At 53.1% G+C, this 14,041-nt stretch overlaps 1 protein-coding gene across 1 annotated transcript in view; it reads right to left on the reverse strand.

The window, feature by feature from the left end:
* Nucleotides 1-14,041, reverse strand: part of VANGL1 (VANGL planar cell polarity protein 1) — a 40,712-nt gene that overhangs the window by 15,714 nt on the left and 10,957 nt on the right. Inside the window, exon 3 of the mRNA XM_029948350.1 lies at nt 13,049-13,656. Within this exon, the coding sequence (XP_029804210.1) occupies nt 13,049-13,656 (608 nt within the window). The remainder of the gene's footprint in view (nt 1-13,048; nt 13,657-14,041) is intronic.

Consider the following 14,041-nt stretch of genomic DNA (forward strand, 5'->3'; position numbering starts at 1 on the left):
CTAGGTGCCCCTTCAGGTATGTTTCCAAGATTAAATGAGATACTGCATCCCAAAGTACCTGGCCCAAAGCCAATGGCTCAGATGTGGCAGCACCGTGAGCGTACATGTGTCCCTGTGGGATGGGGAGGCCCACTGGTCCCCATGTGCCCCTGTGCCATCCTCCCTACCATGAGGGCACTGCCACAGGAAATAAGCGAGGACACACCCCCTCTGCACACCTTTCCTTAGTGACTTAGGTCCTGGAGCTGTCCTACTGTCTGGTTGTTTTTTTAATGTTTTATTTTATTCTTGAGAGAGAGAGACAGAGTGTGAGTGGGGAGGGGCAGAGAGAGTAGGAGACACAAAATCTGATGCAGGCTCCAGCACTGATAGCGCAGAGCTGGACACAGGGCTTGAACTTATGGACTGTGAGAGCATGACCTGAGTTGAAGCCGGACGCCCAACCGACGGAGCCACCCAGGCACTCCAACTACTGTCTATTTTTCTGCAGCATTTCCTGCCAACTCTGGCCTCTTGCAAACCAGGCCCTGTAACCAGGAGGTACCTCGGGCACGTGCTGTGAACAAGGAGCAGCCTGGGACTCAGAAGGCCCAGATCCCGAACCTGCTCCCAACCCAGCAGCTCTGTACAGCCCCTTCTCTTCCTGGGCCCATTTCTTGGTCCCCAGAACCAAGATGGACCAAGAGCACCTCGCGCTGCATGCAAATGTCGGGAGGAGCGGATGAAAGAGCGGCAGGAACCGCGTCCGTACACGACACAGCACCAGAGAAACACAAACAGTCCCGTTCCTAAGGAGTCTGGGCACCGGCAGCAAGGGCGAGGCTGGCCGGGGCTTGATTCTGACGCAGTCTCCGGCATTAAAGCACGACCCACCCTCCACGCACCCTCAATCACAAAGCGTTACCCTTCTCAGAAAGAAGAGAACCTTAATGCTCACCCAAGCAGACACACAAGCAGCAGAGAAACCAGAGTCCATCTAGGCCAGCCCCCCAATCCACACACCAATTCTCTTTATGACACCCCCGACGGCACCAGCCCCTCTGTGAAAACACAGTTCACTCTCACTTGGCCTTGAAATGACCTTTCTCTAAGTCCTACCCAGCGGGCCTGCCACTGCTTTCTTTTGGACCCCAATCCCCCCTTCATGCCCATCATGTGCTTGAAAGAAACAACTGTGGCCTTAAACTTCCCCCTTTTAAACTCTCTTCCTGGGCAAATAAGGGCACTGAGGCCTAGGAAAATGTGTGCAAGCAAGCAGACACTCGTATGCACACGTGTGCACACACGGACAGCTCCCTGTTTTGTTCACTTTTCCTTGGATTTGGTTGTGGCTTCTGTAGTTAAATTAAGCCACGCTTTTAAAATCAGAAATATGCAGGTGTTAGAGCCCAGCCAGTCTGAGAAGCTCACGCTTTACAGCCTTTCATGGGTCTCCGGGCAGCCAGAAAGGCCTTCCCCTGAGGTGGGGAGGCCTCAGTCAGGTTTTCGGCACTTCTTTAAAAAATTTTTTTAGATATCTTTTAATGTTTATTTATTTTTGAGAGAGAGAGAGAGAGAGAGAGAGAGAGAGAGAGACAAAGTGTAAGCAGGGGAGGGGCAGAGAGAAAGGGAGACACAGAATCTGAAGCAGGCTCCAGGCTCTGAGCCATCTGCACAGAGCCCGACACGGGGCTCGAACTCACAAACCTTACGATCATGACCTGAGCTGACCGACTGAGCCGCCGAGGCACCCCCAGCCACTTCTTTTTAAATGCTCATTTGCTCCCTTTAGCTCTGTCAACAAGAACAGCTTTCTTCATGCATGAAAAATGTGGAAGCATTTCTTACATGTTAATGCCCCACATACATGCCAGATGCCATTATTCTGATGGCCCCCGGGGCACCCACAGGAAGGCACTGAGGGGGCAGTGCTCCAGTCACAGCAAAATCTGCAAAGGCTTGCTTTTAGGGCAAGTACTCATTACTCTACGAGCCAACTATGGATGCTGACACTCAAAAACAAATCCTAACAACCAGTGTCTCCAACACCACTCACAGGCTAGTATGAATTAGGGGCACCCTCTGGATCCCAAAGGTCTGGATACAGATATGAACAGAACCTCAGGAGGCTTAACTCCTGTCGGTGGGGACCTGCCGACAGTGACAGAACATGTGACCAGGGGAGGGGTGGAGGGTACCCGGTGAAGATCTGCAAAGGTGGCCAAGTGGAGTTTCTGAGCTAAGTCTTAAAGGATGGATGACGGCCATGCCATGTGGACAATGGGCTCTAAAGCGAATTCCGGGCAGAGGAGCAGTGCGGGCAAAGCAGGCTGGTGTGAAACAGCAACAGCACCAGCGCCACCCTGCTGGGTCCCAGACAGCTTTGAGACTCTGCTGCAGAAGGGTGGAGAGGGTCTCCCCAAATCCACGTGCACACCCGGGACCTGAGAATGGGATTTCTGTGGGTGGAATCACAGTAAGTTCAGGGCATCCTGGTCTCCTTGAAGAAAAGGGGACCTACACAGAGACCGCCGCACAATGAGGAAGCAGAGACTGTGCTGTCGTGGATGTAAACCACGGAGGGCTGAAGACGGCTGGCCGCCAGAAGCTCAGAAGACCAGAGAAGATTCAGAGGGAGCACCACCCTGCCAGGACCTAGATTTGAGACTCCTCGCCTCCCGGGAGAGGAAACCGCTTAAGCCACCCAGTCTGTGTCCCACAGCAGCTTCTGGAGCGAACGCACCTGTATTCAGGGCAACATGGATGGAGGCCGGTAGAGAGCAGGACCAGGCTGAGGCGGTGGCAAATGTCAGGCTGGAGAATGGAGGATGGCAGGACAGCAAGGGCGTGCATGGGCAGGAGGAAGGTGAGGCGTCTGGGAAGATCAGGGCATGCTAACAGGAAAGGCTGCCTGGGCACCAAGGCTCCCCTCTCTCCTATTCACTCCCCTTCAAGTAGGAGTCTGATCCAGTGACTGAGTTTTAGGCCTGACCCCGGGGTCTTTGAGAAAACTCAAATGGTTCGACGTTCTGTGAAAACTCCCACTGTGGGCGAGCTGGCGGACGGGACTCGGTTTTATCTCACTTCTCCCCACAAGAGTCAGCAAGACTGCAGCCTGGGTGTGTGTGTGGGCTTTGCTGTGGCCTGGCCGTGAAGATAACGTGACTCTGGTGGGACGCGGAGACAGGACAATCTGCAGCAATATTCACGTTGAGTCCCAGAGATGCGGGGATAATTAGCCCCTGAACACCACGGCCACCTCTCCTGGGAACCAGGCACAAGAGTGTTTGTGTCTCTGGGCCTTTCTGCCTTTTAATTAAAATGTTTGTCTTGTGAGTGCCTTTGGGGATGTGGCTTACACGAATCCCACACAGGTAACAGGCAAAATCACCTTGGAACTTGAGGAAAGGGAGGGGCAAAAATGGGAAATGGACTGTGTTTATGGACAGATCAGGACAGAAAGATCTGGGGAGAAGCCTGGATTTCCAAGGAGTCTCTCACAACAGGCCAGGTGGGACACACGTTGGTGCCTGGGGTCTTGGGATGGGAGGCAGACCACTGACCCTGAGGGAGGCCCCACAGGGAGGGGGGACCCTGTCCTGCTGCCAAGGCTTGGAAGGCTCCCTTTCAGGCCATGCGGATTCCCAGGCCGACCGGGGCCTGCAGGCTCCCCAGTTATACGGAAGCTTCAAGAATCTACTTCTCTGAATCAGTATTAAGGAGCTAGAAAGTGTCGCTGTCCTAGACACCAAATACGGGGCTGCCCACAAGCCCTGCAGCAGGGCCCCCGGCCCCCCATCAGGAGACGGACACTAGAGGCCGGAAACCGCTCTAAGCGGGTTGGTCACCAAGGAATGGCCTGTAAAGTGCAGTCTGGGGGAGCAGCAGAGCCCTTCTCTCTGCACTTTACTGTTCCCACTGCCGATGTAACGATCACCCTGGAAAATACCCTCCCGCGCAGCACTCAGACCACACTGGGAACATGACCGGAGGGGAGGCCACACTCTGTCCCCCAGGAAGGTGTCTGTGAGCACCAGAGGTGGCTCACGGCTACACGCGCCGGCCTGGTTCCTCTGGACCCAGGAACCAGACATCGAATAAGGGTGACTGTCCTACACATCACCCTTCCTGGCGGCAATGCCATGATCCATGGGGCAGTCCTGAGGGTGGTGTCAGAGAAGGGGGTCCCGTCATGGCCCCGACGCCCCCCTGGAGGCCTTCCCTGCAGCAAAGATGTTGGCAAACTTGAGACATGCCTCCCCATATGCAGCAGGTTTGGCTACTGCCATGGTCGTCTGTCTGGAGAGTCCACAGCTCTGCTTCCGGGCCAGGGCACAGACCCCACAGCACCGCCACCGCCCTGCACTGCCCAATTTGGGCTGCACCTGCCCGTCCTGCCTGGGTTGGAAATGCGGCTTTCTCAATGCTTCGAATTATTGAGCTGAATCACACCAGATAAACATCAAAGACAACCGTCTGCTTCCGGCTCTGCTTCGGGCTCTCTCTACGACAGAGATCTCGATAGGAACTAAGGGACCTCCAGCCCCACCCAGGATGCTTGACTGGCATTACCTCTGGTTTTTTTTTTTTTTTAAATGTTTATTTATTTTTGAGAGAAAGAGGAGAAAGAGAGTACGAGCAGGGGAGGGACACAGAGAGAGGGCGACACAGAACTGGAAGGAGGCTGCAGGCTCTGAGCTGTCAGCATAGAGTCCAATGCAGGGCTTGAACCCATGAACTGCGAGATCATGACCTGAGCTGGATGAAGTTGGTCGCTCAACTGACTGAGCCGCCCAGGCATCCCTGGCATTCTCTTATCCAGGCTCCTGTGTCTCAGCATCGGTACCTCTAGCCTTGGGAAGGACCATGAGAGCAGAGCATGAAAAGTCTGGAATTCTGAGGGTTGTCAGCCTGGCCAACTGGACCTGCGTTGGCAGGGAGACGGAGCCAGAATGGGCACAGAGCAGAGCTGGGCAGAGGCTCTGCAGGGCAGAGAAAGCGGACCCCTGTCCAACTGCCTTCTTGTGTGCTGGCATATCCTAGCCACCTGTGGCCCTGCGGGAAGGCCATCTACACCAGCTCTGCATCCACGGGCTCTGTGGCCCTCAGTGGCTGTGCTGCGTGAGGCTTGACCCCTCTCGGGCTCGGAGCAGGACTTATGGGCAGACACTGTGCAAGGGATGGCTTCCCAGCTGTGGCCGCTGCCAGGAGGCAGCTGTCCAAACACAGGGCCGCAGTGTCCATCGCCTCACACCCTTATCACAGCCACTTCTAACAGGTGCCCCCAGGCCAAACCACAAAGGGCAGACCTCACAATTCTCCCACAGCAATGCTGACCTGAGCAAAAACCTTCCGCTCTACTCGTCAGCTTTTATTCGTTTTTGTCCTTTGCTTTTTTGGGAGGTGGGAGTGGACGCTGGCAAACATCTTTGCTGACAAGCAGTTACACCAAACGTACCTTTCTAAAAATGAAATTGTGTATGAAACCATGATCATAAATGACATGAGCCAAAACCTCTGGTGACCAATTAAAAAACACTCCCCAACTTTGTAGCCAATAGTACTGGGTCCACCCCAAACCATTGATGCCAGTCTTTTTTTGTTTAATGTTTATTTATTTTTGAAACAGAGACGGAGCATGAACAGGGGAGGGGCAGAGAGAGAGGCAGAGACACAGAAGGCAAAGCAGGCTCCAGGCTCTGAGCTGTCAGCACAGAGCCCAACATGGGGCTTGAACTTATGAGCCACGAGATCATGACTTGAGCCAAAGTCAGAGGCTTAACTGACTGAGCCACCTAGCCCACAGCCCAGCATGAGAGTCCAATCTGATCAGTGGTGTAATTACCAGTTTGGATATCACTTGACCGAAGATTTCAAGGGGAGGTGGATCTACCCTGGAATTACTGGAGTATCGTTAATCTCCCCTGGAGACCGTCCCTTTCTCACTGTTGACTACAAAACCGAAGTGCATTCAAGAGAAGCAAGGCTCCCACTCGAGCTGGGAGGGCGCAGGCGTGAGCTGGAGAAGGGACAATATGAGCTCTGTTCCAACAGGGCTGAACTGCACTCACTGAGCCCATGTCTTCCTGGGGCTCTGGGCTCAGGCGTCACCAGTGTGTAATGTTCCTGTCTTAGCTCGGGCTGCCATAACAAAGTACCATAGACTGAATACCCTTAACAACACAAACATATGTTCTTAGAGTTCAGAAAGCCAGAAGTCCAAGACCAAGGTTTGACTGATTCAGTTACTGGCGAGAGCCCTCTTCCCAGCTTGCAGATGACAACCTTCTCACGATATCCACGTGTGGCCTTCTCTCCATCTGTGAGCACAGGGGTGAGACAGCGAGCGTGCAAGCTCTCTCTGGTGTCCCTTCTTATAAGGACATGAGTTTTATCAGCTCTATGACCTCATGTAAACCTTAATTACTTCTTCAGATACGCCACCCCTAAATAAAGCCACATAAGGTTTAGTGTTGCAGCCTATCAATTTTGGGTGACACAACTCAATCCATAACATTTCACCCCTGGCCCCTAAAACTCATGTTCTTCTCCCATTGCAATTATACCAATTCCATCCCAACAGCCCAGAAGGTCTTGACTCATGCTGGTACCAGCTCTATGTGCAAAGTCTTGTGGAAGTGCCGAGACTCAAAGTATAAACCACATTGAGGCCAGATTCTGCTCCGGCTGCAAACCTGGAACCAGACAACTTAGGTGCATCTACTATATTCAGGAGACAAGCATAGGCTAGGCATTCCCATTCCAAAAGGGAGAAACTGGAGGAAAGGGTTGATGGGTCTAAAATAAGTCCAAAACCTAGCAAGGCCAAGTTCATTAGGTCTTAAGATCTTGATCTTCAGGACCATCCTCTGGTTCCATGCTATGTCCCTGGGGCTCAGGGCTGGTCCTGCCCAAGCAGCTCTTGCTGAGGAAGCAACCTGGCCCACGGGCCTTAGTGGGAGTAGAGGCCTAATGGTCTCTGGACCCTCTTTGGGGTCATTCTCGAGGATAAGGCATGTTTGCAGCCTTCCTTCACTCTACATCCCCTTCCTTCACTCTACATCCCCTTCCTTCACTCTACATCCCCTTCCTTCACTCTACATCCCCTTCCTTCACTCTACATCCCCTTCCTTCACTCTACATCCCCTTCTCTCTAAAACCCATCTTCCCATCTTTATTCTTGGCTTCTGATGGAATACATGATCTAATCCTGATTGAATCAAATAGTTGGTGCCTGGCTGGCTTAGTTGATAGAGCATGCAACTCTTGATTTCAGGACCATAAATTCGAGCCTCACGTTGGGCATAGAGATTTCATAGACAAACACAAATAACTAAACTTTAGAAAACATCAAACAGCAGTGTGACCACACCTTTGGTGCTGTTCTCTTTTGTGTCATTTTTTGAGATATGGATAGGCTGGGAATTTTCCAAATCTTCAGGTTTGGATTCCCTTTTGCTTAACAACCTTTCCTTCTGCAACACATCACCCTCTTGTCACATTTTACTATAAGCAGTTAAGGAGGATCCAAGCTGCATCTTTAACACCTTGCGTAGAAATTTCCTCAACTAAACATCAGGGCTCCTGGGTGGCTCAGTCAAAGCAACTGACTTCATTTCAGCTCAAGTCATGATCTCACAGTTCATGAGATCAAGCCCCGTGTTGGGCTCTGTGCTGACAGCATGGAGTCTGCTTGGGATCCTCTCTCTATGCTCCTCCCCTGCTCCTGTGCTTGCGTGCATGCTACATAAATAAATATATATTAAGAAAAAACTATTTAAAATTCTTCAGCTAAATATCCAATTCCACCACTCACAAGTTCTCCCTGCCACACAACACCAGAACATAGTTCAGCCAAATTCCTTCCCACTTTATAACAAAGATGCTCTCTGCGCCATTCTCCAATACACGTTTCTCATTTCCACCTATGAATGGTGGGGGTGGGACGCAACAACTCCTTTCAACACAGCGATGCTACGACCATGCGTGACCATAAACTTGCACTTTTTTGAAAAGCAATCCACAAATCCTTTCTTCTAAAGCACAAGCAGCTGTATGGCCCGTAACCGGACCCTTGATAAAATGGTGCAGGGTCAGCACCAGTTTACGAGATGCTCTCCAAGTCAACGAAAGAAGCATGTCTAGAAGTCCAAACAGTGCCAGGCTGCAGGCCGAATCAGATGAGGATCTCAGAGAACCCGGGTCAATGTCACCAGGCACAAGCTCTACCTGCTTTTGCAGTTCCGGTCTCTCTGCTGCCGACTCCCGGCTCCCATGTTTCCTCCATGTTCACGTGCCTCCCTACAGCAGCCTGCACTTGAAATATGTCACTTGTGGACTCGTTTGAAGTACAGAGGTTGGTAATTAAGTGTTAGAACTGTATGCAAAGTAGGAATAAGCAGACTCTGAGAATGAGAGCCCAAGGCGGCTCTGGGAGTCAGCTACATGGTGGACCCCAGTGAACGACTCCTCATAGCCCCCCACCTTGTGCCCAGAGAAGTTGGTGCAGGGGCTTGGACTGGCTTTAACAGGAGAATGCAGGGGAAGTGGTGTTGGACCAGTCCCAGGTACGAGCCGGAGAAGGCTTCTGTGTTCCTGAGAACCCTCAGAGGGAGTCTAGCTTCCCTGATGAAGAAACTACTCCCCCTAAAGTGCTCTCTGGGGAGGGAAAGGATGGTAGACTATATAGGCAGAGAAAAGCGCAGCTCTGGCCAACTCACCACATGACCACAGTCACACAGAAAATGCTGGTCAGGCCAGCAAAAGAACCTCCCAGCTGAGACTGGCCCACAGAACTGTGGGAAATAAACATAAGATAATTAAAGGTTGCTCTACACTACTACGTTGTGGGGTGGTATTGGGGTGGGGGGGTCTTCTTTGGGACATGTGACCTAGAGGAAAGCTAAAAGAGTTTTGACCGAAGGCTCAAACCTACCACTATGGTTTTAAGGTCCAGGTTCTGTGTGCTCTCTGGCTGAACAAAAAGAACCAATGGGCTATGGAATGGCTGCAGAGAGCCAGCCAGGTATCTGTGACAACCCTCTCTGCACTCTCCTTTCCAGCCCTGAAGCTGAGAGTTCAACAGAATCACGACTTTAAAAAATTAGCTAGCCCCCAGGTGGGCCCACGGTGAGCAACTCAGAAATGCTTCGGAGTTTGTTCCCGTGTTCTTAGAGCAGTGGTGTGAACATGGATACATCTATACAGAGGCACCGCAGGGCAAAGGTTAAGAACATTCTGGAACCAGACAGCCTGGCTCAAACCCTGGCTCCCACAATCACAAGTAGACAACCTGCTTAACTCTTCTGTGCCTCGGTTCCTTCCTATGAAGATAAGGATGACAGTGCCTGCCCCTCAGGACTGTTCAGATTAAATGAGTTCTGTGTTAGCAGCACAGAGGGAGTCTGGTACCTGGTAAGGACTGGGTAATTGTTACCTTAAGCTTTCACTATAACTGCTGTCCTACATCTCAGATTCAGGACAATTCAACTGGCTCTGATGCTCCAACAGTCACAGTTTTTGGCTGTGAACTGTTTCTCAAAACTGAGAAATTATTAATTACGACAATCAAATGTCATTGGTCTCCCTTTCCTTCCGGATTTCTCCCCAAATACGGTCAAATCAAAACTTCCCCATATTTGGGGAAATCCTGGAAAAGTCAGCAACTCATTGTGAGAATGGGGCCAAAATAAGTACCAGGGAGGTGTGTGTGCAGAATTACAAAGCAGATGTGCTGAGACGCGGGGTGCTGCAGGGGAGCCATCCGCCTCCCCACCCCCCGTGGGATCCGTCCCCCAGGAAGACACACAGGTCTTTGATCTTGCAGCCCGGGCTCTCCTCTAAATTCTTTTTAAAATTCAATTTTGAGAGAGAGAGAGAGAGAGAGCGAGCATTATCAGGGGAGGGTCAGAGAGAGAGGGAGACACAGAATCCGAAGCAGATTCCTGGCTCTGAGCTGTCAGCAGAGAGTCCAATGTGAGGCTCAAACTCACAAATCATGATATCATGACCTGCATCAGATGCTTAACCCCTGGGCTCCCCTCTGCAAAGAGTGGCAGCCCCATGCCACCTGCCCCCCACCCCTGACAGGGCAAGAGAGGGCAATGACAGCAGACATCTAGAACCGCCATCATTCCCAAGGCACTGGGCAAACGCTCGTACATATCTATTGATAGTATCTCACTTTGCACCACAATAATCTTTTATTTTTCTGGAAGTTTTCAAATAAGCCCATAACTCCATTCCTGCCGGCAAGCAGGGTCACCGTACCTCTTACAAGAGCTAACGAGAAGCCTACTTGCTTCAAGAAATGAAAAAATAGGCGTTCTTTTGACAGTTCTCAAAAATAGCTCAGTCGATTAAAGAAAATCATCTTTGAGGACAAAGCAGAAACTACGAACTCATCGTGGCCCTGCCCCTCAGCCTATCAGGTCACTGCCATAGGGAAGGCTTAACATCAAGGGAAAGTGGAACAGACCTGCGCATCAGCTGAGGAACACCTGCTATCCTGACCCGGGGACTCGCTCAGTCTCTCTGCTTCCCCCACCCCTCTGTGCCCACACATCACAAAAGGGCTTAGAAGTTCTACTTCTGGCCCCGTGACTCTTCCAGCCACTGCTGGGTTCGGACTGGATTTAGCCCAAGAGTCCGCGGGTGACTGAGCCCACGTGGTGCCAGCAGGGAGAGGTGCCAAGCCCGCTGGCCCAGCCTGGCTGTCACAGGGGCGGTCGGTCCTGCCTGAGGGCTCCAGTTGTGGAGACAGGTGTCTCCCCTTCCCCGGCCACCATCCCCGCTCCCCCACCCCCCTTAAGCAGGGACTCCACACAAGGACAAAGAGGGCCTTACTGAAGAGGGCAGAGGAGGAGAGCGAAGGCCCTGGAGAAAAGCTGAAAGACCAGGGCATCTGGTCTTTGGCACACTCCGCCCTAGGGCTGCTGGCGAGGTGCTCCCCTCGGGTTCCCGGGGGGCTGGGGGCAGTGGCTTCAGGGCGGGCAGGGAACGGCTGGGCAGTGCTGCTCATGGTGAGGACCACCGGAAAGGTGCGGGTGGCTCTGCACTCCCATCGGGGCCCACCCAGCCAGGTGGTGAGGTGCCAGGACTACCGTCCATTTCCTGAGCAGGGCACGAGTGTACCGTCTGTCCGCACCCCCGTCCGGTGTGCAGGGCAACCAGTCTCGGAGGGACGGGCAAGGTGGGGGCTGTGGAGAGGAAGCCAGCCCCACTGCCAGGGCGACCAAGGAAAGACCGCTCCCCTTAGCTCTTCCGCACCTCCATTCCCCAGACGGGGTTCACAGCAATGAGTGCCGAGACCAGCGTCTTGACATTTGCATTCAGAGTCCCAAAGATCATTCGTCTCTCCTGCAGCCAGAGCTAGATTGCTCTCCACCCTCTAAACCTTGGGCCCAACCTGTCCCATCCTGGGACGCACTGGCCCCCTCCGGGCTCTGTTGCCGCCACGGCCTTGCCCCCGTGTCCCCCACCCGCACTGGGGTCGGCAATGGTCCTTGTGGCCAGGGAGCATTCAGCAGAGCCCCATGTGTCAGGAGCTACCGGCGCAGGGTGGCACACTCGGCAGGTGTCTAACTCGAGCCCGCTGTCATTCTCCACCGTAAAACGGGGGAAGAGGGCAGAGCTGAATGAGCAGTAGCGGCTTACCTGCCTTCAGAGCCCCACCGGCATCCTCGAAGGACTCGGGAACCAGGGTCGTGCTGGGCAGAGCGTGTGACTCAGATGCTTATGCCCTCCCAGGATGGGTCAGGATGGCAGCAGCTCCCCCTCCCTCACCATCAGTCCTGGGGTGGCACAGGCGAAGCCAGAGGACCGAAACGGGGTGTGTGCGGTGGTTTAGCGGTATGACTGAGCTCCACACCAGGGCCGGGCCACCTTCCTGTGTCCCAGCCAAGCCTATGACAAAGCCCATTGTTCTGAGACCCGCTAAGGTGCCCCTGCCGACGCTGGCTGCTTTGCCAGCTACGTGATCACAGTCCGCAAGGCCCACGAGGAGCTGGGAGCTCACCGCGTGCCTGGCAGCTTACACGCACTGGCACGTATCACCCGGGGAGGCAGGAGAGCCCGGCAGGATGGCCATCAGCTGTCCCAGACCATCCACTCCCTGGTCACCCTTGAGTGAGACGCAATGAGAGGGAGACACGGGCCCTGTCCTAAGCCCCCTGTTCAATGTGTGGGAGGAAACAGACAGAAAATGGTCCCATCCACACCGGGCGAGGCATACCACAAGGCAGGCATTAACAGAGGCCTCGCCGAGTGACAACTGGGTGACTCCTACTCAAGGCCAGCTGTTACCAGTCTCTACAAAGCCCCCATTTCCTCATCAGTAACACTGGGAGGCATGCTGCCTACGTCAAGGGGTTCCACGAGACCTAAACATGACAAAGTGCTTACCTCAGGATAAATAAAAATAAAATAAACGATACAAAATGTGACCATCACTTGTGTTAGTTAACCACCAGATAGATAATGTACACAGACTTAAAGTGGGCAGCTCAATGTCTTTCTCACTTCGTCCCACATATATACATTCTCAAAACACTCAACTCTCCAAGTTCAGGGTCTCTCTGTGCCCCTGATTCTCCACTGGAGGGTCACTAAGTGGCCACCTAACTTAGTGCCTAGACCAGGATGCCTCTGAGAGTGGAAGCTAGAGGAAAGATGAGCGATTGCACCAGGACAGGGAGGTAAACCAGGTGGAGCATTTTGAGCAGGCCAGAGGCGCTGGCCACTCTGCCCGCTGCCCACGGGCCAATTTCAGGGGCAAGGCCAGCAGCCATCACTCGGCATCCTTCCTCCAACACTGCTGGGAGCTGCCACGTTTGAGAGCTCACCCAACAAAACGCCAGCCTGGATGACAGCCAGCAACTGTGTCCCCCCACCCAGCGGTCAGGAAAGTCAATGGACAGAGACCGCCCCACCACACACACACACACACACACACACACACACACACAGGTCTTCCCAAAAACCTCAGGGAAGGAGTCAGACTCTGGTCCTGGCACCTGTCCTCACCCCTCCCATGCTGTCTGCAAGCAAGATGTGAGTCGGCAGCCCTTACCTCAGGTGTCCCAGGCTGTAGAACCGGGACTCGCCGTCGGTGGAGCGGACCACCTGCAGCGTGAACATGGGCTGCAGCTGCCTGAGCTCCAGCAGGACGATGGCCAGGTAATGGATGAAGAGGAGGGCGTCCACAAGGGACACTGCGTACTGCACAATGCCCTGGTAATTTCGGTCCCGAGAGTCCAAAATGCGGACCCCGTAAAACAGCCAATAGGAAACCACGAAAAAGAAGATGAGGACCACCAGAAGGGCACGGAACACAAGCACCCGCGGCACGTCGGCTCTCTGCTTGCGGAAGAAGAGTGCCCAGGTCCCGATGAGCAGGATGAGGAGTTTGAACGCCACGGAAATGAAGAGTCCCTCGCAAATTGTGCCACAGGGCTCCAGCTCATCTCTCCACAGGATGGGGGGTAACAGGATGAAGGCAATGGGGGTGAGAAACACTAGCAGTCCAAGGACCGAGGCCACAGTGAGGCCCAGGTAGCGCTTGCAATCCAGCCCCATGCTGTCCTCCATGTCTTTGCTGATCCTGGCAATGTCCTCCTGTGATATGCTGTGCTCTGAGGTGCCTGTGATGGCCGTGGTGGTCTCTCCCCAGTTGTCATCCTGGTGGGGAAAAAACGGAGCATGAAGACGCATGGGCAACAGGTCACTGGTAAATGCCACGAAGCAGCAGCATTTGTAGACACAGTGCCCAGGAAGGGCCCTCCTTCCTGAACCAGCCCATACCCACGGGCATCCTAAAAAATGGAAGCTAACTCTTTAAATACAGGGATTTTTAACTTGCATGGTTTTCGTCAGAATTTTTCAAAGTGTATCATATACTGACCTTTCCAAACAGGAAAAACAGAGTCTAACCTTTTGGTGTGTTTGTTGGATGATTCATTCCTATAATGTTAATTATCATCCCCCATGCTGGAATCTCCCAATTATGCTGCAAGGCTAACATACGCAGGCTCACCTACAGCATAAGAAAACTCTGTGTGGGGGC

This window comes from Suricata suricatta, chromosome 8 (assembly GCF_006229205.1).
Source record: "Suricata suricatta isolate VVHF042 chromosome 8, meerkat_22Aug2017_6uvM2_HiC, whole genome shotgun sequence".
NCBI classification, from domain to species: Eukaryota; Metazoa; Chordata; class Mammalia; order Carnivora; family Herpestidae; genus Suricata; species Suricata suricatta.